Genomic DNA, 23,920 nt, shown 5'->3' with positions numbered 1-23,920 from the left:
CACAACAATCCAATTTTAGATTTCTGTCCCCCCACAAAAAACCCATTACACATTAACAAGCTTTTTTCAATCTCCTCAACCCTCTCAGCCCTAGGCAACCACTCATCTACTTCCTGTCTCTACAGATTTGCTATTCTGGGCATTTCATATAAATGGGACCGTACAATATGTGATCTTTTGTGAGTGGCTGCTTTTACTTTACATAATGCTTTCATGGTTCATCCATGTTGTAACATGGATCAATAGATCATTCCTTTCTATAGCTGAATGCTATTCTATTGTATGGATATTCCACATTTTGTTTATTCATTTATCCGGTTGTCATTTGAATTATTTCCACCTTTTGTTTTTAGAAATATGCTTCTATGAACATTCACGTACAAGCTTTCGTGCAGACATAAGTTTTTATTTCTCTTAGGTATATATTTAGTAGTGGAACTGCTGGGTCATAGGGTAACTATGTTTAACACTTGCAGGAACTCTCAAGCTGTTTTGTAACATGGCCGCACCATTTTACATTCCCACCAGCAATGTATGTGGGTTTCAATCTCTCCTCTTACAGCCTAGCATGTCATCTATGCTGGAAAACGTTTCACATGTAGTTGAGCAGGATGAGTATTTTACTGTTTGGTTGAGTGTTCTGTAAACATTTATTAGGTCTTGTTAATTCATAGTCTTGTCCAAGTCTTCTATATCGTTGTTGATCTCCTGCCTAACTGTTCTATCCATTTTTGACTGTGGAGTACTGAAGCCTCTACCTAATGTTGTGCAATTATCTATTTCTTCCTTCAATTCTTCATGGATTTTGGTATTTTCTTCTTTGTTTATTTTGGTTTTACCTTATTCAGGGCAAATATGGTAAAGATTTTTGTATCTTCCCTTTCTTTATCATAAAATGTCCCTTTTCATAGCTAGTAACTTTTTTGTTTGTTTTAAAGTCTATTTTTTCTGGTATTAGTATAGCCACTTCAGCAATGCTTACGGTTGCTATTTGCATGATGTATATTTTTTCATCCTTTTACTTTGTACACATTAGACTTTTGAATCCAAGCAGTGTCTCCTATAGAAAACAGTTTTTAATACCCAGTTCGACAATATCTGCCTTTTGATTGTATTATTTAATTCATTTACATTTAGTTTTTATTATTGATATGGTAGGATTTATTTATGTCTATCATTTTACCTTTGGTTTTCTACATGTCTCATGTTTTTGCTTTTTTGTTATTGTTCCTCCAGTTTCCTTTTATAGTAAGTAGATATTTTCTACTGTAACATGTAATTCCTTTAATGATTTTTAACCACATTGTTTGAGTAATGGCTGCACTAGGGCTTATGTAATACATCTCAGAATCTCTTCAGATTTTTACTAGGTTCATTCCAGATAGAAACAGAAACTGTACTTTTATAGAGCTGTATGCCTTCCCCTCTTTTTTGTTTTTATTACATTTATATATGTTACATACTTAACAACATATTATTATAATAATTACTTCTCACAAGCTTATTTTTTCAAAGAGCTTAGAGAAGAAAGTTGAGCAAATAAATATTTTTGAGTTTGTCGGGTTAATCTATTTACCATTTCTGGTTCTCTTCCTTTCTTCCTGCGGATTCAGCTTATGATCTACTGTCATTTTTATTCTAACACAGCTTTGTTCTCACTGCCTTCGTTGTGCCATATCATCAAAGATATGATATTTCTTTATGTTATATAGAGAACAATCCAAATATAGTCATATTGTTTAGGCACTTACTTTTTAAATTAGTTAAGAGAAGAAAGGAGAAGAAATTTGAAATAACAGTATCTTTGATAATTCCCTACACAACTGCTCTAGTCAGCATTCTTTGTTTTGTTCTTATGGCTTGAGTTACTGTCTGCTATCATTTGAAGAACTTCCACTAGTATTGCTTGTGAAGCCCGTCTGCTAACAATGAACTCACTCAGTTTCTCTTTCTGTTTCTGAGTTATGGTGAAGTATTGATGATAAGTTGTGGAGTGGTAGGAAAAACTAAAATGCGATGTGCTGTATGATGTATGTTTCACTGAAGTGTCTTGGTCAAATTCTAATGATTTATGATAGAAATCACATAAAGCAAGCATCACAATTCTCCAGGAATGTTCTGTAGAATGCTAATGTTAATGATGAATATGTGATCCCAAATCTTTCACTTGTATTGACCTTATCTCAGTAATTCTTCTCCCAACAATGCCGTAACTAGAGTTGAGTTCTAAAGTGTACCTTCCTCTTTTCCAATAGAAATGGTCCCACAATTTCAGAAAGTTCTCAAAGGTGAAAAAGTGCACACGGCGTTTATCACGTTTGCAAATGCCAGTGAAAATGCTAAGGTAACACTGTCCAAAATGCAATATTCTTCTGTGAGGGCACCCAACTTTAAACAAATACACATATTCTAAATACAGCTTAGATCTGTGACATGTTTTGGCCAATGAAGTGTGAGCAGACATGATGGCCTTCAATGAGCAGCAGAGGCCTTAAATAGGCTTGTGCAGTTGGGCTCACCTCCTATGTTTCAGTGAACTTTGTGAGAAGACAGGGCCTGGGAGCCGCGGCCTCACAGTTGGGCTCCAGAGGAAGGTGTGTGTTACAGACCTCAAACTGACCCAAAACACGGAGCAAAACCAGCCATCTAGAGGCCTAAAAGAGAGCCACTGCAGCTAGCCAATAGGTCCAAGAAAAATAAATTCTTGTTTATGGAACTGAGTTTTGGGTCGATTTGTTCCAAAGCATTATCAGAGCAAGAGCTGACTAACACAACATCCTCCAAATCATTGTTATGTAAATGGCTGCCACCATGCCTACAAGTAAGGCAATCGTGTACTCAAATTGTGAGAGTTCTTGAACTCTTGGTGCCTCTCCAACACAATGTACATGGCTAAATTTCCACAAATAAGTTCACTAATACACCACAAAGATCTCCCTAAGCTTTTATTAAATGTAATGCAAAGTTCTTTCTTTTCATTTTCTGCTTCTACATAGTTAAAATGCTTTTTATCAATGTAAAATGGCTCTTACCTTTTGGCTTCTGTCGTGAGAGTCTTTTGAACTCTGAAACACTGTAGGATATCACCTATAAATGGAATCTAAAACATACAACAATTGAACGAATATAACAAAAAAGAAGGAGAGTCACCGATATAGAGAACAAACTAATGGTTGCCAGTGCGGAGGGGGAGGAGGGGGCAATACAGGGGTGGGGAAGTGAGAGATGTAAACTACTGGGTGTACGACAGGCTCAAGGATGTATTGTACAACACAGGGAATATAGCCAATATTTTGTAATAACTGTAAATGTAAAGTAACCTTTATAAAGGATATAAAATTTTTTTTAAAAAGAAATCATACTTAAAATTCGAAACAATTTAAATGTCCATCAACAGGAAAATGCACATATAAATTATTGTATTTCCCTACATGGGAATCCTACGTAGCGAGGAAAGTACATGAACTAGACAGATCTTTACGTGTCAGCATGGATGAACCTAGCAAAGATAACACTAAGTAAAGCAAGTAACAAGAGAAAACAAAATAGAATACGATATGCAGTTTAAGAATACTTAAACATGTAGCCTACATAGAAAGACATCCATGCCAGTGATGGAGACCAAGTTCAGAAGAGTGGTTACCCAGGGTCAGCTGGGGAGTGGCTGTGTTTGGGAAAGTGGTCACACCAGAGACTCTTCAACAGGAATGGTAATGTTTCACTTCACACGCTGGCTGGAGGACGGAGGAGTGTCTGCGATGTTATAATGTGAGCACGCTGCATGTAAAAGCCATTGCTGACCACATCTAGGGGAACTGATGCGTGGGAGCTGGTAGTGGGTGGAGGCATCCAGAAGGTGGTGGTAGAAGAGGAACGTTGTACATGTAACGCCTAAGGCCTGACCAGAGGACGACCACTGCTCTAGAAACTGGACACAAATCCAACTTCTACGGCCAATCTTAGAAGACAAACTGAGGCATATTTAAAATTTTAACACTTTATGTGCGCAAAAATACATTCAACTCACGCACCACAAAGCGGAAGAGGTGAGGAGCACTCCAGCCACAGGAGCTGCAGAGATGTTTATTTTAAAAGGGCAGAAGCAAAGCAAGGAAACGAGTGATTTGCTATGGCTTTAACGCCTAGTTGGTGGTTTGTGACTGGGTGTCCTCAGCGGTGTTCGTCACCCTGAGGCGCTGACAGGCTTAGATTTGGGTTGGTTTAAGTAGGCGGCCGCATCGCTAGAGCCACCGCAGGCTAACGGCCTCCTTGCAGGGTTAATTTACTAACACCAATTGTCTGAGTCCTGCCTCTTACTCAGTCACTTCACTTTCTACGCCTCACTTTCTCTTCTGTAAAGTGGATATTCAGTAGTAAATTCTCTGTGGAGGTGTCAGGACGAAACAAAGTGACTATTAGGAACCACGATCATGTCCTGAATGCACGGAACACGTCACCGTTTGCCAACCACCGTGTCAAGTCAGCAGAAACGACAGAAATTAAGAGCTCTCCGCAGAAATTCACACACCTGTGCACCAGGTAAGGGACCACAGGCAGACGTTCACTCAGCCTTTCCTGTGTCCCTCACGGAGTTCACGCTCTCTCCTGGGCGGGGCGAGCACAGACACTTTGCGGGAGTTTAACTACTTTTAAAATGCGCTGATACAACCATGTCTCACTTTTGTTTGGATCAGTCAGCAAACGCTTTTTGGAAACCCCAAATTCTCCACACCTCCTACCTTTCGCGCTGCCCTAGTCTCGAAGCTGCCGACACCGCTCCTCAGGCCGCGTCGTCAGGGGAGGCGGGTCTGCGTGCTGCTCCTCAAGCCGCGTCGTCAAGGGAGGCGGGTCTGCGTGCGGACGCACGGCGAGCGCGCAGAAGTCCTCGAGCCCCGCCCCCACGGGCCCGCCCGGAGGCTTAAACCGCAACCCCGCGGCTCGGGAGGGCGTTGATGCCCCCGCCAACACCAGGCCGCGCGTGGGCTCCGGAGCGCGGCATGGAGGGCCCGACCTAGCTTGGGCCCGTGGCCCTATGTCTTCGGGCCGCAGCGGCCGGGCGGTGGGCGCCCGAGGGGCCGGGAGGCGAGCCGGGACCCACAGGAGGATGTGGGCATCCTGTCTGCAGCCAGCGTCCCCGAGGCCGCGCTCAGGCCATGATCACTCGGTGAAGCTGCGCCCGGACAGCGCGGCCGACTCCTTCTCGCGCTCTGAGGACCTGTGCGCGCTGCAGGACTCGGTGCCTCTGCCCTCCGTGCGGGCTTCCCTGAGGGAGGGCCTGCTGGACTTAACGCCGACTGCCGCCGCGGGTAGACTGGGCGCCGCTCCTGAGCACCCTCTGCCCCTGATCTGTATCCAGAGCTTCTTCCAGCCACGGCTTGTCGAGACAGGTTTGTACTTCCCGCTTCCAGGGGCCTTCGTGTGGGCGGTGAGAAGCGGGGTTTTAAATGGTTAAAGGTGGAGGGTGGGCACTAGAACCGGTGCCCAGTGACCGGGTGTACGTGCACTAGACGGCGCGTGCGCGCTAGGACTCCTGCCAGCTCGGTGACCCCGGCCGAGTGCCTTAAGGCTTCAAGGTCTCAGTGTTCTCATCTGTAGCATGGGCTTCACAGGACCCAGCCTCTGTGGCGGTTACAAGGATGCACTGTGTTAATGCTTCTAGACTCTACAAAGTAGAACACTTAGCACAGTTTGGAGCATCGTTAATTGTTGCACAGATGTTACCTGGTCTGTTGAATGACTTTGCCTGGTACGCACCAAAGCGATTAGGAAATGGATATATCCCAGCTTCATTTCCTTTCCATTCAAACAGGGCTCAGGAAAAAAAAATTTTTTCAATAGGTGTATCATATATAGTGGAAAGAGCACCGGTGTCAAGGCAGCTTAGGGTTTGAATTCCAGGGCTGATGCTCTCTGTGGCCTGGACAGGTTTCTTTTGCACTACAATCCCCACACTTGTGAAATGACATTAAAAACCACTCTTTCTGTGGGTTCTTAGAATTAATTAAGCAGGTTATGTGTGTAAAGTATCCTGGCACTTGAATGAGTTGTCAGAACCAAGGGCTGCTGGAGACGATGCTTCTGCCCTAGGTAATCTTCCCTTCTACTGGGCAGCAAGTAAACACAAGCACAGGAGTCAGTGCTCTGGAAGAAGTGAGTTCTGCTGCTATAGAGCACAGAATCTCCTTTTTCTTTGATTTAATTTTTATTCTATATTGGAGGATAGTTGATTTACAATATTGTGTTAGTTTCAGGTGTACAGTAAAGTGATTCAGTTATACATATATCCATTCCTTTTCAGATTCTTTCCCCGTACAGTTTGTTACAGGATATGGAGTAGAGGTCCCTGTGCTATGCAGTAGGTCCTTGTTGATTATTTTATATATAGTCGTGTGTATATGTTAATGCCAAACTCCTAATGTATCCCTCCCCACCATCTTTCCCCTTTGCAGAGCACAGAAACTTGGAAGGGAACGTTCAGGGTAGGATTCTTGGAGGAAGTGCCATCCTTTCTAAGGATGTGTAGAAGCTCCTGGGGTGGCAGGAGAGAGCAGTGTGTGTTGAAGTTTGAGAAATGTAAGAAAATATGGCAAAACTAATGTACAGGACTGGAACTCAGGGTTTGGGAAAGAAATGAGAGTCGATACTGAAAACTTAGCGGGGCCCAACAGAAAGGCGCCTTGTTTGTCCTGTCAGAAGTTTGGATGTTTATCCTGAAGGCTGCGGGAAACACCAAAGAACAGTGATTTGGAATTCTGGTTTAGAGGCTCACTTGGACCTCCATGTGGAAGGCAGTTGATTGGGTGCTGGGTGAATTGTAATCTAAGGGTCCCACTTAAGTTATAAAAGGTGGGACCGGGTTTTGCAGATCTGAGAGAGAATGGGTGAGGCCTGGTGACCAGTTAGAAAAGGGAGGGCAGCAAGCGTGGGTGACAGTTTACAGCTGCATCTTTTTGAGAGATACAGAGCACAGTAGAAAGGGATTGGGGGTGGCGAGAGGATCTTCCTTCATCTTCAGTGCTTTAGAGGGGCCTGGTAGACAGGTCTGGGCCCAAGGTACAGATGTGGGCTTTTGGGAGGACAGGTGTTTGAAGGCATGGTAGAGACTTAGGTTATCCACAAGAATATCCAAAGAATCATAGGTCTGAGAGTTTTTTTAAGTGGGTATATTTGAGGATGTTTATAAGCTGAGAGAAAGTAGCCAACAGAGGAAGGGTGTAAAGATCTAGGAGAGGAAGTGATTGTTCATTTGTTTGTGAAAAGCTGAACACTTATCGTGTGCCTGGCCCGTTTCTAGGATCTGGGGTTCACACCATCTGTTATCTCTTCTGCAAGGACAGTTCAATTCATCCCCTGGTGAACAGAAGTCAGATTATTCTTTGCATCCCATTCAGATGTAAGAACTGTTTTGTACCTCTGAAGGGAAGCAAGCTGTATCATTTGGTCACCTGCTGATGATAATAGCATTGGCTGAGACCTGACCATTTACAATGAAGGCACTTCTGTAGGTAATAAGTTCCAGGAGGGCCCAAACTGAGTATGTCTGTTTCAGCATTTAGCATGGTTTAGCATCTGAGAGGCCGGTACATTATTGGCATATAGTAGACTTAAAAATGAATATTTGTGGATTGTCTGAATGAGTGGATGTGTGTGATTCACATCCTATTTGCAGGTCCTATGCCCTGCAATGGATTTTCAGTGTCAGGTTGTGACAGTGTTTATGACGGGGATTGGCATTGTTCCCTATCTAATGGATAAAGATTACACATGAAAGGACTTTACAGTGACATCTCAAAAGCCTCATAGGAATTACTTAACAAAAAAATAAAATTGGATTCTGTATAATTTCTAATTTGTAAGCTGGCCAGAACACTGGTATTTCAGCCAGTCCTCTGGTAGTTCCGATGACGTCCCCATGATCACCCAGGCATAATCAGAATGGCTTTAGGATTTGGGAGCCAAAATGTTCCTCAGTATTTACGGCTTTGCTAGTCCATTTAAGAAAATGGACTATTGAAAAAATAGCTTCAGACACAATATGGCATTTTATGATTTAGCATGAAATCTGAGAAATATAGAGGTTATCGGAAGCCTGCAATGGTAAAGTTCCCTCTGCTATTGAAGTTATTGTCTTTAAACAAAGATTCTACATCACTAATGCTATATATATATATATTTTATGATATTCAGGTTAATTTCCAATTCTAAGGAAGTAATTGGTTGGTTGGTATGAGAGATGGTGTGGCTTCCAAAGGTGAAAAGTATTATTTTGTTGTAATTTCCGGCTACCTAAGGATGGGAGAGGCCCAGGACACTGCAGTCAGTATATTATGTGGAGCAGGTTATATTGTGGTTTATTTATGAACTTCTACATGTTTATTTTCTTCTTTGCGGTATGCGGGCCTCTCACTGTTGCGGCCTCTCCCGTTGAGGAGCACAGGCTCCGGACGCACAGGCTCAGCGGCCATGGCTCACGGGCCTAGCCACTCCGCGGCATGTGGGATCTTCCCGGACTGGGGCACGAACCCGTGTCCCCTGCATCGGCAGGCAGACTCTCAACCACTGCGCCACAAGGGAAGCCCACATGTTTATTTTCTATGCAAGTTTGTGTGCTCCTTTTTGAGTTTTGGTAGATAAGTGTTTTGTAACTTTGGAATACTTGGAGTTATATACATATATATATATATATATATATATATATATATATATATAACTTATATATATATATATTTTTTTAATGTAGTAGTTAAAGCCGTGGAGAGTGTACTAGTCTACCTAGTTCAAATTCTGGCTTTACCCTATGACTTCCCTGTGGCTTCCTCTGCTCACCTATTAAAAAGGAGGATAATAAGACTGCTGTGGTGAGTTACGTACTAAGTGCTATTTAAGCATTTGCTATAATGATTATGTATACTCGAAGGCAAGGAACTTGCCCCTTGATCGTCTCTGTATTCCTAGTGCTTAAGAATTCCTAGTGCTTTCCTAGTGCATTGTCTTAGGATAGAGATAGCTCAGTATAGTTCTTCTCACTATAAAGTACTGTTAACGTTGAAAGTCTTTGCTCGTGTACTAATAATCTATGACATATCTGCTGAGGACAAGGAAAGGAATAGTTTTAAAACTGCAATGGATAACAAAAGATTGTATGATGTAATGCCTTTATTATGTAATTATAAAACTAACAAATGATCATGGTAGAAAATTTGAAAAACTCCTAGACAAAAGAGAGGTCAGCAAAATTTGGAGTAACTTTCAGAGTGTAGAGTTGTCCATGAATATTAGTGCTTTCATATTTTCCAGGACTTTAAGTAGACTCTGCTTCTTAAGAGTCTATTCATGATATTTTACTTTAATGATGTTTTCATCATGGGGACACACACACACAGAAATCTGTCAAAAAAAAAGGCATGTAAATCACTGATGTTTCAGATAGCCACATGAAATAAAGTGAGAAAGGTCAACAAGCTGAAAGAATGTGGAGTAGCATCTCCTTAATTGCTTACATAACTCTGATAATTACCTCTTTGTGGATAAAGTAATTAATGGGGAATCTAATTCAAGAAAAGTGTATGAACTTCAAGCCTTCTCAAAGCCAAGTATTTCTTTCCACAAAAGGTTACTTTCCACGGCCATTCTTCCTTATTACCAGACAGGGAAAGTGTATTGTATGGCAAAGGGTCTTCCTGAAGGAGGGTGCTTCCCACACTGATTGTCATAAATGACTTCGGAATTACTGTTGCTGTATTACCAAAATCTTAAACTAGGATATTTTTGACAAATATGGTCCTTAGTTAATTTTTAGAGCTACAAACTGTCAGATGGCTCTGAAATAACAATTGTCTGGCTATTCAGGGTGATCACAATATGGTAATGACCTTGAGGTATCATTAAAAAGCAGGAAGGTGTGAGTCTTCCTTTGGTGCCAGAGTGAAATGCGAGTTGGAGTTGGAGTTGGAAAAGAGGCCCACAACCAAGTGATAGAGAAGGAAATGTGAGGTCATTGGTGAAAAACCAGGTTGAAGTTAAGGTGAAGAGGCATGAGGAAATGGTCAACGGTTACAGTATTACAAAGATCATCAAGAAGCATATCCATGAATGTAGTTTGTATTGCAATCTGCTGAAAAAGAGACAAATATCCTGGCCTGGCCTTCATGGAGATTATATTTTATTGATTCTGATAATAGATTATTGTTGAAAAGGGCCTCCTATAAATTATAACCATGCAAAGGCAGCAAGATAATTTATTTTTCTTTATGTATGTGTTTCATTCCTACTCACTTCTCTCTTAGGGGAAGAGAAAATCACACACAAAAAAATGTCAAGTCTCAGCTATTCCTTTTCAAAATATTTTTTTTCCAAATTCCAGTGGAGGCAATAGGTTAACTGTTAAGATTTGTAAGGCTCAAAAAGCTAGATTTTTACAAAGTGTAGCCAAATTTCATTCCATAAATAATAGCTTTGGAAAGAATATGTGGTGATGCAAAGTTGGAAAAAGCTGGTTTTCCTTCCGTGAATGGCTTCACTGTCTTGGGAGAAGAGGCAGAGAAGAAATCAAAGTAATTAAACATAGGGTGAGTTTTCCTGATAGGGGACTCTAGTGCTTTAAAATAGACTAGATAATCCTAGGGATGATCTGAGGGTAGAACAGACCAATGCCTCATTTCCAATTTGGTACCCTGGAAGAAAACAGTGTATTTCCTTTGAGGTCTTGAGAGGTTTTTCTTCTGCTTTGTTTTGGTTTTGGTTCATTTTGTAATCAACCTTATTAAGGTATCATTTACATACAATAAAATGCAGACATTTTTAGTCAAGGGTTCAGTGACTTTTAATTAATGTATACATTTGTTTAACTACCACCCCCATAAAGATAGATAACAATCCTAAAACCCTAGAAAGTTTCCTCCTAGGCTTTTGCAAAAGTATCCCCATCTCCCACCCCAAGGCAACCACGGATCTGTTTTTTATCTTTAGAGATGACTTTTGCCCAGTTTAGAATTTCATGTAAGTTGAATAATACAGTAGGTGCCCTTCTGATCTGGCTTCACTTGCTCAGCATATGGTTTTTGAGATTCATTCACGTTGGGATGTTTTAAACCAGGACTTTAGCCTGGGTGGCTGATGTTGTCTGAAGGCACCTATAGGTACATCTGAGTCTCTGGCATTGTCACTGTCTGTTCTTGGCTCAGTATTTTCAACTTTACTAAGAAGCACAAGGTTGAAGTAAGGAAGATCATTGTCAGTATAATGGAGGTGAAGTGGGTTCTGTTATATAATATTCTCAGCAAAAATTGACCTGCTTGGAATCATTGTGTTGATAATCGACAAGGATTCTCTTCCTCCAAAAGCCTTGATACTATAAACCTTCTAAAGGACGCTGTCCTAGGACCCTTCTTTTAGTTTTCATATTTTGGGAAACATTTCTGGAAAATTCAAATGCTCACAACCTGAAAGAAGCAATTATTCACCTGAAGGCTAACTCTGCTAAAGTTGAGTTGTCTGACCTTTACATGCTGATAGAACCCAAATAGCCTTGCAAAACAATGCTCTCTTATTGGATATAAGCATATAGATGGTTTAAGGTGGACGTGTGTATGCAGTAAAGTGAAAAAACAAAGAATCTTTGAGTTTCCCTTGCTGGTTTTTTTTAGTTTTTCATTTAAGTTTCTATAGTGTATGCTAATGGCTCAGGGAAACCTCAGGTTAGTTTTAGGTCCACTCTTTACGTAAATGTTGAAGTACTCCATACCCACCTTTTTTCTACCTTCCTTCTTTTCTTCCATCTTTCCTTTCTAACTTCTTATAATCCATTATACTTAATCCTGCATTTGCTGAGGTGGCAATTAGTGTAGGAAAATACTGTGAAATTTTGCTGTTCAGAATGCATGTTGACCAAATTCTATATTGAGAAAAGGTCTGAATTCACCCAGAGTAACCCTTTCTCAGAGTCTTTGAATAAACGCCATAGAAACTGGGCTATATATAATATCCTGACAGGTATGTAGAACTCACAGCAATTGCCCTAAAGAGCTTACCTAGCGTAGATGCATATGAATGCATTTAATGATTGTTTTATTGGCAGCAGTGCCAACATACACAGTCTTTTGTTTTATATCATTCTCATTACCTGCTGTTTACCACTGTATACATTGCTAATGGCGTGGTTTCTATGGCTTGTGAATTTCACGGCCAAATAATATGTAATTTATTGCACACTTCAGTGTAGAAGATGGAGACTCCATAACTTTTCGTGTGCTCTTTGCCCCTTTGGAAAGTATTACACTGAGATCAGGCAAAGTAATAAATTTATTTCAAATGTGCGTGATAGCTAAACATCAATTAGGACTGATGGGCAATATTTCTTCTTCCAGCAACATAACAGTTTTTAAAGACTAAGCCACTGAACGTGGAGTCACTGAACATGGGACTCAGTTCACTGGGATCCTTCTTAGAAAAATAAAGGACAACTTGAATTGGATTTGTGTGGCTTATTCAAGTAGTAACTAATCAGCTACATCTTGGTGAACTTAATTTGTCACAGTCGTTTGATATTTTATTAACTCCCTTCCCCTTCTTCCCCCGACTCTCAGGAGAACGGATCATGAGTATCTTAAAACATACTAAGTCGTCTTCCATCCCTGTTAATCTAACTACAAAAGCACACTTTCCTTATCCAATGTAACTTACTGTCTTTTAGAGTGGCTGGGGTTTTAATTCTCCACAAAATTTAAACCAGCAAAGAGAAACATTTTCAAGGAGCCACCACATGGTAGCGCTTTAGAAAGAAAACTTTAGAATTAAGGGCAACTATATCATTTTATAGCTAAAGCACCTGAGGCCTAAATTAGGAAGGTAACCATCAAGGTCAGGGAAGGGGTGGAAGATCAGGTTTCAAGCTGAGGAAGAGTCTACAGGGACTCAATCTGAGCAGGTCAGAAACTGAAAGGAGACCACAAATGTTCTGGGAAGGCTGGCATCTGGCCTCCAGTGTGGGGTTCAGACAGGGAGTGGGCCCGGTGGGAACTGCGCTTCTGCAGTAGGCAGAGAAGTCCACCTCCCCTCCGGAAAGTGCCACTGACATCAGGGAGTTGAGGGGAAAGAGCAATGAATTCCAGTCCACCTGAGAAAGCAGGCCAGTCTGATTAACTCTGAATTTAGGCTTATTTCAGATACTTCTTGAGAAAGAACTTGGACAAGAGCAAGTCCCACGCAGCCTCTTTTAAATCCATGCCCAGTATTTTCTGGTGGAGCTGCTTAAACCCTCCAAGTGCCTCCAGTATTTTAATTTCACTCTGTATTTAATTCCGACAGTTCTGTGACTGATTATTTAATGGGCAAATAAGTAGGGTCACAAAAGAGTGTGAATGTATTTTACAGGATGAAGATGGGTGGAGTGGAGCAGTCTGGAACAGGACACCAATAAAAAGGGATCTTGGTAAAGAAGAACGTCTATTAGAAATGGAGAGGAATTCGCAAGGAAATTAGTGCCTGACACCACGCCCTTCTCTCTGCATGTTTAGAAGCTAGTTTCTAATTTTATTTTCATAGGAGATGTGCCTGTGATGAATTGTCTTTTACCTCCACACTATTTGTCACATGGACATATTGTGAAGTTTGTGTGAGAGAAAGCAAGTATTAGAATTTGTTTTGCACGGAGCTATAATCACTTCCTGGAACAATACAGGGTAGAAGGAAAAGGAAAGGAAGGTGGAAACAAAGGAGAAAGACAGCTAATGATGCTGGAGTCTCCCGCTGGGATTTGTGGTATCTCTTTTTGAAACTAGGTACAGAAAGTCAGAACTTGACTGATTGTTTCTTGTTCACGGTTTGTTTTCATTTTTGTTTTTTTTCTTGCTCTCTCATCAGTTACTCCAGCCAGTGCCATGTCAGTTTCAGTTTCAGTAAGCATGCCTGTCTTGTTTCCATTTGCATTATTCATGCAAACGTTGATTGAACTAATGACCCTGAGTTATCACGGAAATAAGTGGATAAAACTAAATAAAATCTAACAGCAGAAAAGAGTAATAATAAAATATATCAAAAATTAGAATGCATTAAAACAAGTGGAAGAAGAAAAAGTAGTAAAAGAAATTTAAGATCTCAGCATTGCTTGAGAAGCAGTACAAGAGCTAATAAGTCATGGTACATGTGTAACTGCTACTTGTGTAAAAGTAACAAGCTAATATAAGGGAAAATGGAATTTGAAGAAATCTCAAAGGAAGAAATAAGAGCAAAAGGAACATAACAAGGTGGGACAACGAGTAAACAAGGAGTAAATGGTCTGTAAGAAAATACATTAACTGTAAATACTCAAATTAAAGGACAAGGATTATTGAAACAAACAAAAAACATAATTCTATGCCACCTACAAAAGACAAGAGTCAGATTGAAAATGAAAGGATTCAAAAGTTATGTCATAACAACAATAAGTAAAATTGAAGAAGATTTTTTAATGTTAGCATAGATTTGAAAGCAAAAAGTATCACTGGCGATAAGGCAGGATAATAAAACCCACTGTTACTTTACAAGGAATATATTATAAATCTAAACTTCAATGCAATATATGAAGGGAAATTCCAAAAATCTAAGTAGAAATAGAAAAATCTAAATTACCTAGATCAGAAACATAGAACCACAACAACAAATCAGCAGATTATAGAAGATCTGAATATCATCATGAAAAACTTTGGCCTAAATTTACATAAAACACCGCACCAACAATGATGGAATATATATATTATGCAGAAATTTTTAGGTGCACATGGCACATTTATAAAATTGACTATATTCTGGTTATAAAACAAGACTCTGAATAAGCAAGAAATTTAAAACTATATAACCAATATTTTACCAAATAGTTGGATATTAAAAACATACTTCTGATCATTATGTAGGTCAAAGATAAAGTTGCAATGGGAATTAGAATTTTATTAATTCAATGATAATGAAAATATGCCATAACAAAACCTGTGGGTTGCAAATAAAGCTGTGGTCATAGAGAAGTTTATGTATTCCAGTTATACTCTCTAAATATAAAAGGGAAAGGAATAAAGCAACTAGAAGATAACCTATCACCCTGAGGTAGGCAGCTCCTGAACTGTACCTGTTGGGGAAGGCAGGGCAGAACTTCAGGAGGCCAGCTGGGAGCACGGTGAACACCATGTCAGGAGCAGTCTCCAAGAAAGAGAATTTAATGTACAAAGGGATGACTAAAATATATTTAAGAGCTAGCACCCTGACCCCTCTTAAGGATGACTTATGTTGCTGGGGAAAAAATAAGAAGTGCTCGATGTAGAAGGTGAATAGCTTTATAATTCCCAGGAGAATCTTGGTACCAGGACCACACAATGAAGAACTTGGAGTCCCCATGGCTAATCCAGCAGAGAGAAAAGGAGGAACAGAGATGCGAGAGAAAATAAAGGGAACTCTTGGTGCAATTCGGTGCTGCTGCAGGCCCAAGTCCAGGTATGTGCTCTGTATCTCCACATCTTAAATAAAAGCCACCATGTTCCTCAGTCTTTCAGGTACTTAGAATTTCTCTTTAGAACCTGAAAATGGGGTCACGTTTCCTGTCTCCATCGCTACAGTACAAAATAGAGGCGGGATGTTTGAAATGGTTCTCCATCTGGCAGAGGAGGCCTTGAAGCTGTGAGCCACTCGCTGCAAACCAGCAGGACATGAAGGATTCTTGAGCAGATCTGAAGCTACTGGGAGGCCTTTGAGGAGTTAAATCCCATAGTAAATACTGTACCTTCAATGGCCCCTTCTCCCTCTCTGTCCAGTCTTCCTCCACTCCCGTGGGGGCCCAAAGGGGTTTAATGAGCACTCTTTGACTTGTACTTGGTGGTCCCAGAACTTGACTTGGGCTTGGAGACTTCCAGGAAAAGTCTGCCTTCCATCTACTGGCTTGGGTTTCTTGGGCTCTCTGCTCCAGGCTAATCCCTTCAACCTGCTTTTTCCATTTCTGCCAATAATCCCCCTCTCCAGACCTTCCTAATGCTCTTCTGGAGCGGGAGGAGACTTACTGAGGGCAATGTTTATTTCTAGAGGGAGAGGTGACCACATGACTTCACACTGGTCGTCCCCTTGATTATTCAGTTTCTGTCTAGATTAGTCGTGGGTGTTTGTGCACCCCATCCTCACCCCCAGGAGGCTTTAGAACACTGTCCTTATCTCAGCACTGAGCCTCTCTCTAGCCTCCTTCCCTCTCTCTCCTTACCCATCTTTACCCACAGACTCGCAGGCTTTCTGGACCTCAGAGGAAGATAAGCACTTCACAGAACCTCTGCTACAGAACCAAACATATTGAAATGACTCTACGAAGATACTGAAACAACAGAAAAAGAATACATGACGATTGTTTCTCCTGAGGGTTCAGTTACCTAGGGGGCCTTTAGCAATCTTTGATAAATCTAACCTTTCCTTCCTTGGCAATAGTTGATCACACTGTGAGGAAAACAAGTTAGAGAATGGAAAAATAATATTTGGATTTCAACGAAATAATAAAGATGCAGTGGCTATCTTTGACTTTTGCAAGGTGAGAAGACAGTTTACATTTTGATTATTTGATGGCAGGAATCCCATTTAAAACAGGGCCAGTCTGCATGATGCATTTAAAAATCAACCTTTTCAAATATAGCCATAACCCCCACAAGATTTCTTGATTTCTCTGGGGTCAGATAAACCGTCACATTTCACAGTGGTGCCCGGTACATGAAAGTGATAAACATAACCTGGCAGCACAGCAGTGGCTAAAAATATGGAGCTGGTAGCCATTCGTTGAAATTATTTTTTGCTTTTAATTCATTGCATAAAATGCTAATGTCCAAATTCAGGCAGGTAGATCTTACATCAAGAGCTTCAACCCTGCTAACAGCTAAGTATGCACTTTTAAACCCTACTTTGACTGCTCCAGAAACTTACTGGGTTTCTTTAATGCCTCTTTTACTATTTCCTTTGTGTCGTTTTGTTTTTCTTTAAAAACACAGCTGTGTGATCTTGGGGAAGTTATATTATTTCCTTGAGACTTGGTTGCCTTCTCTGTGCATATCTGGGTATAATTTTAGTATTGCTCAATAAAATTTTTGTTGATAATGAAAATATTCTATATCTGTACTATGTAAAGCAGTATTCAACAGCTACATGGAGCTAATAAACATCTTTGAAATATGGCAAATGCAAATGAGGAACTGAATTTTTAATCTTATTTTTAAATTTGTTTAAATATAAATAACGCCACGTGGCTAGCATCTGTTGACAGTACAGATCTTCATAATATTTTAAGGACACTCTCCACTCAAAAACTCTACCATTCATTAACTCAACCTAAATATTTTTGCCCCCTGACAAACAGAAAATAATTTATGCTTCCCTTGAAATTATCTGTCAAGTCCTTTATCAGTTTGGGGACATTATATTCTTAAAATTCACTTTGCTTTATGAAACTTTAATAATGTTGGAGTTCCCTGCCCTTGGTACCACCGTTGTGATGATGGGAAATATTGTGGATGATCAAGGACCATTTCAAGAGATCATGGAGAGAAATCTCCTTTTGGATTTAATTTCATTATGAGGATGTCAAAATGCTAAATTACTTAAAATAAAACCCATACCGATTTTATGCTAAGTTATATGCTACATGTAGCTGGAAAAACGTTAAAAATGTTTTTTAAAGAACTGCACATCTGTTCCTGAAGCTGATTTGGCTGTTCAAGGCTTGCTAGCACTTTATCCATCTCAGTACTATTTCACTTAGTAAACTAATGCAGTTGCCATAATTGCTGCATATGTGTCTGTGTTCCCTTCTAGGCTATATGTTTTTGAAGTTAGAAACTATATTTATATCACAGCCCTTATGTATAGCACAATATCCACTGCTAATTCAGATTGTGTTTTAACATATGCGACAAAATTTAAGACTTTTATTATAGTCATAAACATCTAGCAAACCAACCAGAAAATAAAAACTAATTTTCAATAGGTTGGCCAAGAACAAAAAAGAGAGGAATACCTAGTGCAAAATCATATCTCTAATAACTACTGTTGGATTTAGAGCACACACATGCTAAACTTATTTTAAAATATCTTCTCATCAAAGATTTGAGGTTGCACCAGAAAATATTATATCAGAAGTGAAAATAATTATGTGGTCTGACCAGCGTGGATCATACAAAGTAAGTGTATACTATGTATAAAGTAGATAAACTACGAGGGCCTACTGTATAGCACAGGCAACTATATTCAACACCTTGTAATAACCTGTAAAGGAAAAGGATCTGAAAAAATAAATATATATATCTGAATCACTTGGCTGTACACTTGAAACACAACATTGTCAATCAACTATACTTCAAGTAAAACAAAACAAAACAAAGTAAGTGTAAAGGGAAGTATAGTTTTATAAATTCACCTCTGATATCCAATGGACCAACTGAAAGACAACAGAAAGTACAACTTTCTAGGAGACAGGACATGGCCAGCAAACCAGGCCATTACCCTCGGTAACGGTCATACCTGCCAAAAAAATATACAGATTAGCCTGCATTCATGAAATCATAGGAATTCTTCATTTATCTGGCATTATTAGGCAATGAAGTATTGTATGTTAGGAAAAGCTTTTTTTTAAATGACAAATTGAAGAGGAGTTATTTTAACCTTCACTCGGTAATTTTTTTCTAAAATTAAGAAATGTATCCACTGGTGTATCTAATGTTTCCATGAAAACTCGGGGTCATCAGTTCAATCAACATTTGCATGAATAATGCAAATGGAAACAAGACAGGCATGCTTACTGAAACTGAAAATGACTTGGCACTGGCTGGAGTAACTGATGAGAGAGCAAAAAAAGAACAAAAATGAAAACAAACCGTGATCAAGAAACAATCACTCAAGGTCTGACTTTCTGTACTTAGTTTCAAAAAGAGATACCACAAATCCCAGCGGGAGACTCCAGCATCATTAGCTGTCTTTCTGCTTTGTTTCCACCTTCCTTTCCTTTTCCTTCTACCCTAGATTGTTCCAGGAAGTGTTTATAGCTCCTTGCAAGACACATTCTAATACTTGCTTTCTCTCACACAAACTTCACAATATGTCCATGTGATAAATAGTGTGGAGGTAAAAGACAATTCATCACAGGCACATCTCCTATGAAAATAAAATTAGAAACTAGCTTCTAAACATGCAGAGAGAAGGGCGTGGTGTCAGGCACTAATTTCCTTGCGAATTCCTCTCCATTTCTAATAGACGTTCTTCTTTACCAAGATCCGTTTTTATTGGTGTCCTGTTCCAGACTGCTCCACTCCGCCCATCCTCATCCTGTAAAATACATTCACACTCTTTTGTGACCCTACTCATTTGACCATTAAATAGTCAATCATAGAACTGTCGGAATTAAATACAGAGTGAAATTAAAATACTGGAGTCACTTGGAGGGTTTAAGCAGCTCCACCAGAAAATACTGGGCATGGATTTAAAAGAGGCTGCGTGGGACTTGCTCTTGTCCAAGTTCTTTCTCAAGAAGTATCTGAAATAAGCCTAAATTCAGAGTTAATCAGACTGGCTTTCTTTCTCAGGTGGACTGGAATTCATTGCTCTTTCCCCTCAACTCCCTGATGTCAGTGGCACTTTCCGGAGAGGAAGTGGACTTCTCTGCCTACTGCAGAAGCGCAGTTCCCCCCGGGCCCACTCCCTGTCTGAATGCCACACTTGAGGCCAGATGCCAGCCTTCCTAGAACATTTGTGGTCTCTTTCAGTTTCCGACCTGCTCAGATTGAGTCCCTGTAGACTCTTCCTTAGCTTGAAACCTGATCTTCCACCCCTTCCCTGACCTTGATGGTTACCTTCCTACTTTAGGCCTCAGGTGCTTTAGCTATAAAATGATATAGTTGCCCTTAATTCTAAAGTCTTCTTTCTAAAGCGCTACAATGTGGTGGCTCCTTGAAAATGTTTCTCTTTGCTGGTTTTAATTTTGTAGAGAATTAAAACCCCAGCCACTCTAAAAGACAGTAAGTTACATTGGATAAGGAAAGTGTGCGTTTGTAGTTAGATTAACAGAGATGGAAGATGACTTAGTATGTTGTAAGATACTCATGATCCGTTCTCGTGAGAGTCGGGGGAAGAAGGGGAAGAGAGTTAATAAAATACCAAACGATTGTGACAAATTAAGTTTACCAAGATGTAGCTGATTAGTTACTACTTGAATAAGCCACACAAATCCAATCCAAGTTGTCCTTTATTTTTCTAAGAAGGATCCCAGTGAACTGAGTCCCATGTTCAGTGACTCCGCGTTCAATGGCTTAGTCTTTAAAAACCGTTATGTTGCTGGAAGCAGAAATATTGCCCGTCAGTCCTAATTGATGTTTAGCTATCACGCACATTTGAAATACATTTATTACTTTGCCTGATCTCAGTGTAATACATTCCAAAGGGGCAAAGAGCACACGAAAAGTTATGGAGTCTCCATCTTCTACACTGAAGTGTGCAATAAATTACATATTATTTGGCCGTGAAATTCACAAGCCATAGAAACCACGCCATTAGCAATGTATACAGTGGTAAAGAGCAGGTAATGAGAATGATATAAAACCAAACAGACTGTGTATGTTGGCACTGCTGCCAATAAAACAATCATTAAATGCATTCATATGCATCTATGCTAGGTAAGCTCTTTAGGGCAATTGCTATGAGTTCTACATACCTGTCAGGATATTATATATAGCCCACTTTCTATGGCGTTTATTCAAAGACGCTGAGAAAGGGTTACTCTGGGTAAATTCAGACCTTTTCTCAGTATAGAATTTGGTCAACAGGCATTCTGAACAGCAAAATTTCACAGTATTTTCCTACACTAATTGCCACCTCAGCAAATGCAGGATTAAGTATAATGGATTATAAGAAGTTAGAAAGGAAAGATGGAAGACAAGAAGGAAGGTAGAAAAAAGGTGGGTATGGAGTACTTCAACATTTATGTAAAGAGTGGACCTAAAACTAACCTGAGGTTTCCCTGAACTATTAGCATACGCTATAGAAACTTAAATGAAAAAATAAAAAAAACCAAGCAAGGGAAACTCAAAGATTCTTTGTTTTTTCACTTTACTGCATATACACGTCCATCTTAAACAATCTATATGCTTATACCCAATAAGAGAGCATTGTTTTGCAAGGCTATTTGGGTTCTATCAGTATGTAAAGGTCGGACAACTCAACTTTAGCAGAGTTAGCCTTCAGGTGAATAATTGCTTCTTTCAGGTTGCGAGCATTTGAATTTTCCAGAAATGTTTCCCAAAATATGAAAACTAAAAGAAGGGTCCTAGGACAGCGTCCTTTAGAAGTTTTATGTAGTATCAAGGCTTTTGGAGGAAGAGAATCCTTGTCGATTATCAACACAATGATTCCAAGCAGGTCAATTTTTGCTGAGAATATTATATAACAGAACCCACTTCACCTCCATTATACTGACAATGATCTTCCTTACTTCAACCTTGTGCTTCTTAGTAAAGTTGAAAATACTGAGCCAAGAACAGACAGTGACAATGCCAGAGACTCAGGTGTACCTATAGGTGCCTTCAGACAACATCAGCCACCCAGGCTAAAGTCCTGGTTTAAAACGTCCCAACATGAATGAATCTCAAAAACCATATGCTGAGCAAGTGAAGCCAGATCAAAAGGGCACCTACTGTATTATTCAACTTACATGAGATTCTAAACTGGGCAAAAGTCATCTCTAAAGATAAAAAGCAGATCCGTGGTGGCCTTGGGGTGGGAGATGGGGATACTTTTGCAAAAGCCTAGGAGGAAACTTTCTAGGGTTTTAGGATTGTTATCTATCTTTATGGGGGTGGTAGTTAAACAAATGTATACATTAATTAAAAGTCACTGAACCGTTGACTAAAAATGTCTGCATTTTATTGTATGTAAATGATACCTTAATAAGGTTGATTACAAAATGAACCAAAACCAAAACAAAGCAGAAGAAAAACCTCTCAAGACCTCAAAGGAAATACACTGTTTTCTTCCAGGGTACCAGACTGGAAATGAGGCATTGGTCTGTTCTACCCTCAGATTATCCCTAGGATTATCTAGTCTATTTTAAAGCACTAGAGTCCCCTATCAGGAAAACTCACCCCATGTTTAATTACTTTGATTTCTTCTCTGCCTCTTCTCCCAACACAGTGAAGCCATTCACGGAAGGAAAACCAGCTTTTCCCAACTTTGCATCACCACATATTCTTTCCAAAGCTATTATTTATGGAATGGAATTTGGCTACACTTTGTAAAAATCTAGCTTTTTGAGGCTTACAAATCTTAACAGTTAACCTATTGCCTCCACTGGAATTTGGAAAAAAAATTATTTTGAAAAGGAATAGCTGAGAATTGACATTTTTTTGTGTGTGTGATTTTCTCTTCCCCTACGATAGAAGTGAGTAGGAATGAGAAACACATACATAAAGAAAAATAAATTATCTTGCTGCCTTTGCATGGTTATAATTTATAGGAGGCCCTTTTCAACAATAATCTATTATCAGAAAAATAAAACATAATCTCCATGAAGGCCGGGCCAGGATATTTGTCTCTTTTTCAGCAGATTGCAATACAAACCACATTCATGGATATGCTTCTTGATGATCTTTGTAATACTGGAACAGTTGCCCATTTCCTCATGCCTCTTCACCTTAACTTCAACCTGGTTTTTCACCAATGACCTCACATTTCCTTCTCTATCACTTGGTTGTGGGCCTCTTTTCCAACTCCAACTCCAACTCCAACTCGCATTTCACTCTGGAACCAAAGGAAGACTCACACCTTCCTGCTTTTTAGTGATACCTCAAGGTCATTACCGTATTGTGATCACCCTGAAGAATAGCCAGACAATTGTCATTTCAGAGCCATCTGACAGTTTGTAGCTCTAAAAATTAACTAAGAACCGCATTTGTCAAAAATATCCTAGTTTAAGATTTTGGTAATACAGCAACAGTAATTCCGAAGTCATTTATGACAATCAGTGTGGGAAGCACCCTCCTTCAGGAAGATCCTTTGCCATACAATACTCTTTCCCTGTCTGGTAATAAGGAAGCACGGCCGTGGAAAGTAACCTTTTGTGGAAAGAAATACTTGGCTTTGAGAAGGCTTGAAGTTCATACATTTTTCTTGAATTAGATTCCCCATTAATTACTTTATCCACAAAGAGGTAATTATCAGAGTTATGTAAGCAATTAAGGAGATGCTACTCCACATTCTTTCAGCTTGTTGACCTTTCTCACTTTATTTCATGTGGCTATCTGAAACATCAGTGATTTACATGCCTTTCTTTTTTTTTTTTTAACAGATTTCTGTGTGTGTGTGTGTCCCCATGATGAAAACATCATTAAAGTAAAATATCATGAATAGACTCTTAAGAAGCAGAGTCTACTTAAAGTCCTGGAAAATATGAAAGCACTAATATTCATGGACAACTCTACACTCTGAAAGTTACTCCAAATGTTGTTGATCTCTCTTTTGTCTAGGAGTTTTTCATATTTTCTACCATGATCATTTGTTAGTTTTATAATTACATAATAAAGGCGTTACATCATACAATCTTTTGTTATCCATTGCAGTTTTAAAACTATTCCTTTCCTTGTCCTCAGCAGATATGTCATAGATTGTTAGTACACAAGCAAAGACTTTCAACGTAACAGTACTTTATAGTGAGAAGAACTGTACTGAGCTATCTCTATCCTAAGACAATGCACTAGGAAAGCACTAGGAATTCTTAAGCACTAGGAATACAGAGACGATCGAGGGGCAAGTTCCTTGCCTTCGAGTATACACGATCATTATAGCAAATGCTTAAATAGCACTTAGTATGTAACTCACCACAGCAGACTTATTATCCTCCTTTTTAATAGGTGAGCAGAGGAAGCCACAGGGAAGTCATAGGGTAAAGCCA

At 39.7% G+C, this 23,920-nt stretch overlaps 3 protein-coding genes across 5 annotated transcripts in view; 1 reads left to right on the top strand and 2 right to left on the bottom strand.

Annotated features, from left to right (window-relative positions):
* LOC307183201 (UDP-N-acetylglucosamine--peptide N-acetylglucosaminyltransferase 110 kDa subunit-like) overlaps positions 1-4,829 on the bottom strand; it is a 38,902-nt gene extending 34,073 nt beyond the window's left edge. The window contains exons 1-2 of the mRNA XM_079915370.1: positions 4,740-4,829; positions 3,033-3,100 (exon numbers count right to left, since the gene is read on the bottom strand). The gene's annotated coding sequence lies outside the window, so the exon portion shown is untranslated. The remainder of the gene's footprint in view (positions 1-3,032; positions 3,101-4,739) is intronic.
* Positions 4,830-5,032: 203 nt separating this feature from the next.
* Positions 5,033-23,701, top strand: LOC307183211 (centrosomal protein of 78 kDa-like; the record flags this gene model as incomplete). Of its 3 annotated transcripts, none has more annotated exons than XM_079915420.1 (3): positions 5,033-5,387; positions 15,316-15,459; positions 23,318-23,701. In XM_079915420.1, the coding sequence occupies 2 exons, from the start codon at positions 5,033-5,035 to the stop codon at positions 15,411-15,413; spliced, it is 453 nt and encodes a 150-aa protein (XP_079771546.1). In that variant the 3' UTR covers positions 15,414-15,459; positions 23,318-23,701. The 3 variants fall into 3 exon arrangements, with proteins under 3 accessions (XP_079771546.1, XP_079771545.1, XP_079771544.1); XM_079915419.1 differs by lacking the exon at positions 23,318-23,701 and adding an exon at positions 16,230-20,549; XM_079915418.1 differs by lacking the exon at positions 23,318-23,701 and having other exon boundaries at positions 15,316-20,549.
* LOC307183206 (metabotropic glutamate receptor 7-like) overlaps positions 8,918-23,920 on the bottom strand; it is a 582,198-nt gene continuing 567,195 nt past the window's right edge. The window contains exon 7 of the mRNA XM_079915377.1: positions 8,918-9,387. The gene's annotated coding sequence lies outside the window, so the exon portion shown is untranslated. The remainder of the gene's footprint in view (positions 9,388-23,920) is intronic.

The sequence above is a fragment of the Stenella coeruleoalba genome (genome assembly GCF_951394435.1).
Source record: "Stenella coeruleoalba genome assembly, chromosome: 3".
In the NCBI taxonomy this organism is placed as follows: domain Eukaryota; kingdom Metazoa; phylum Chordata; class Mammalia; order Artiodactyla; family Delphinidae; genus Stenella; species Stenella coeruleoalba.
This window is presented reverse-complemented; position numbering and strand designations above follow the sequence as displayed.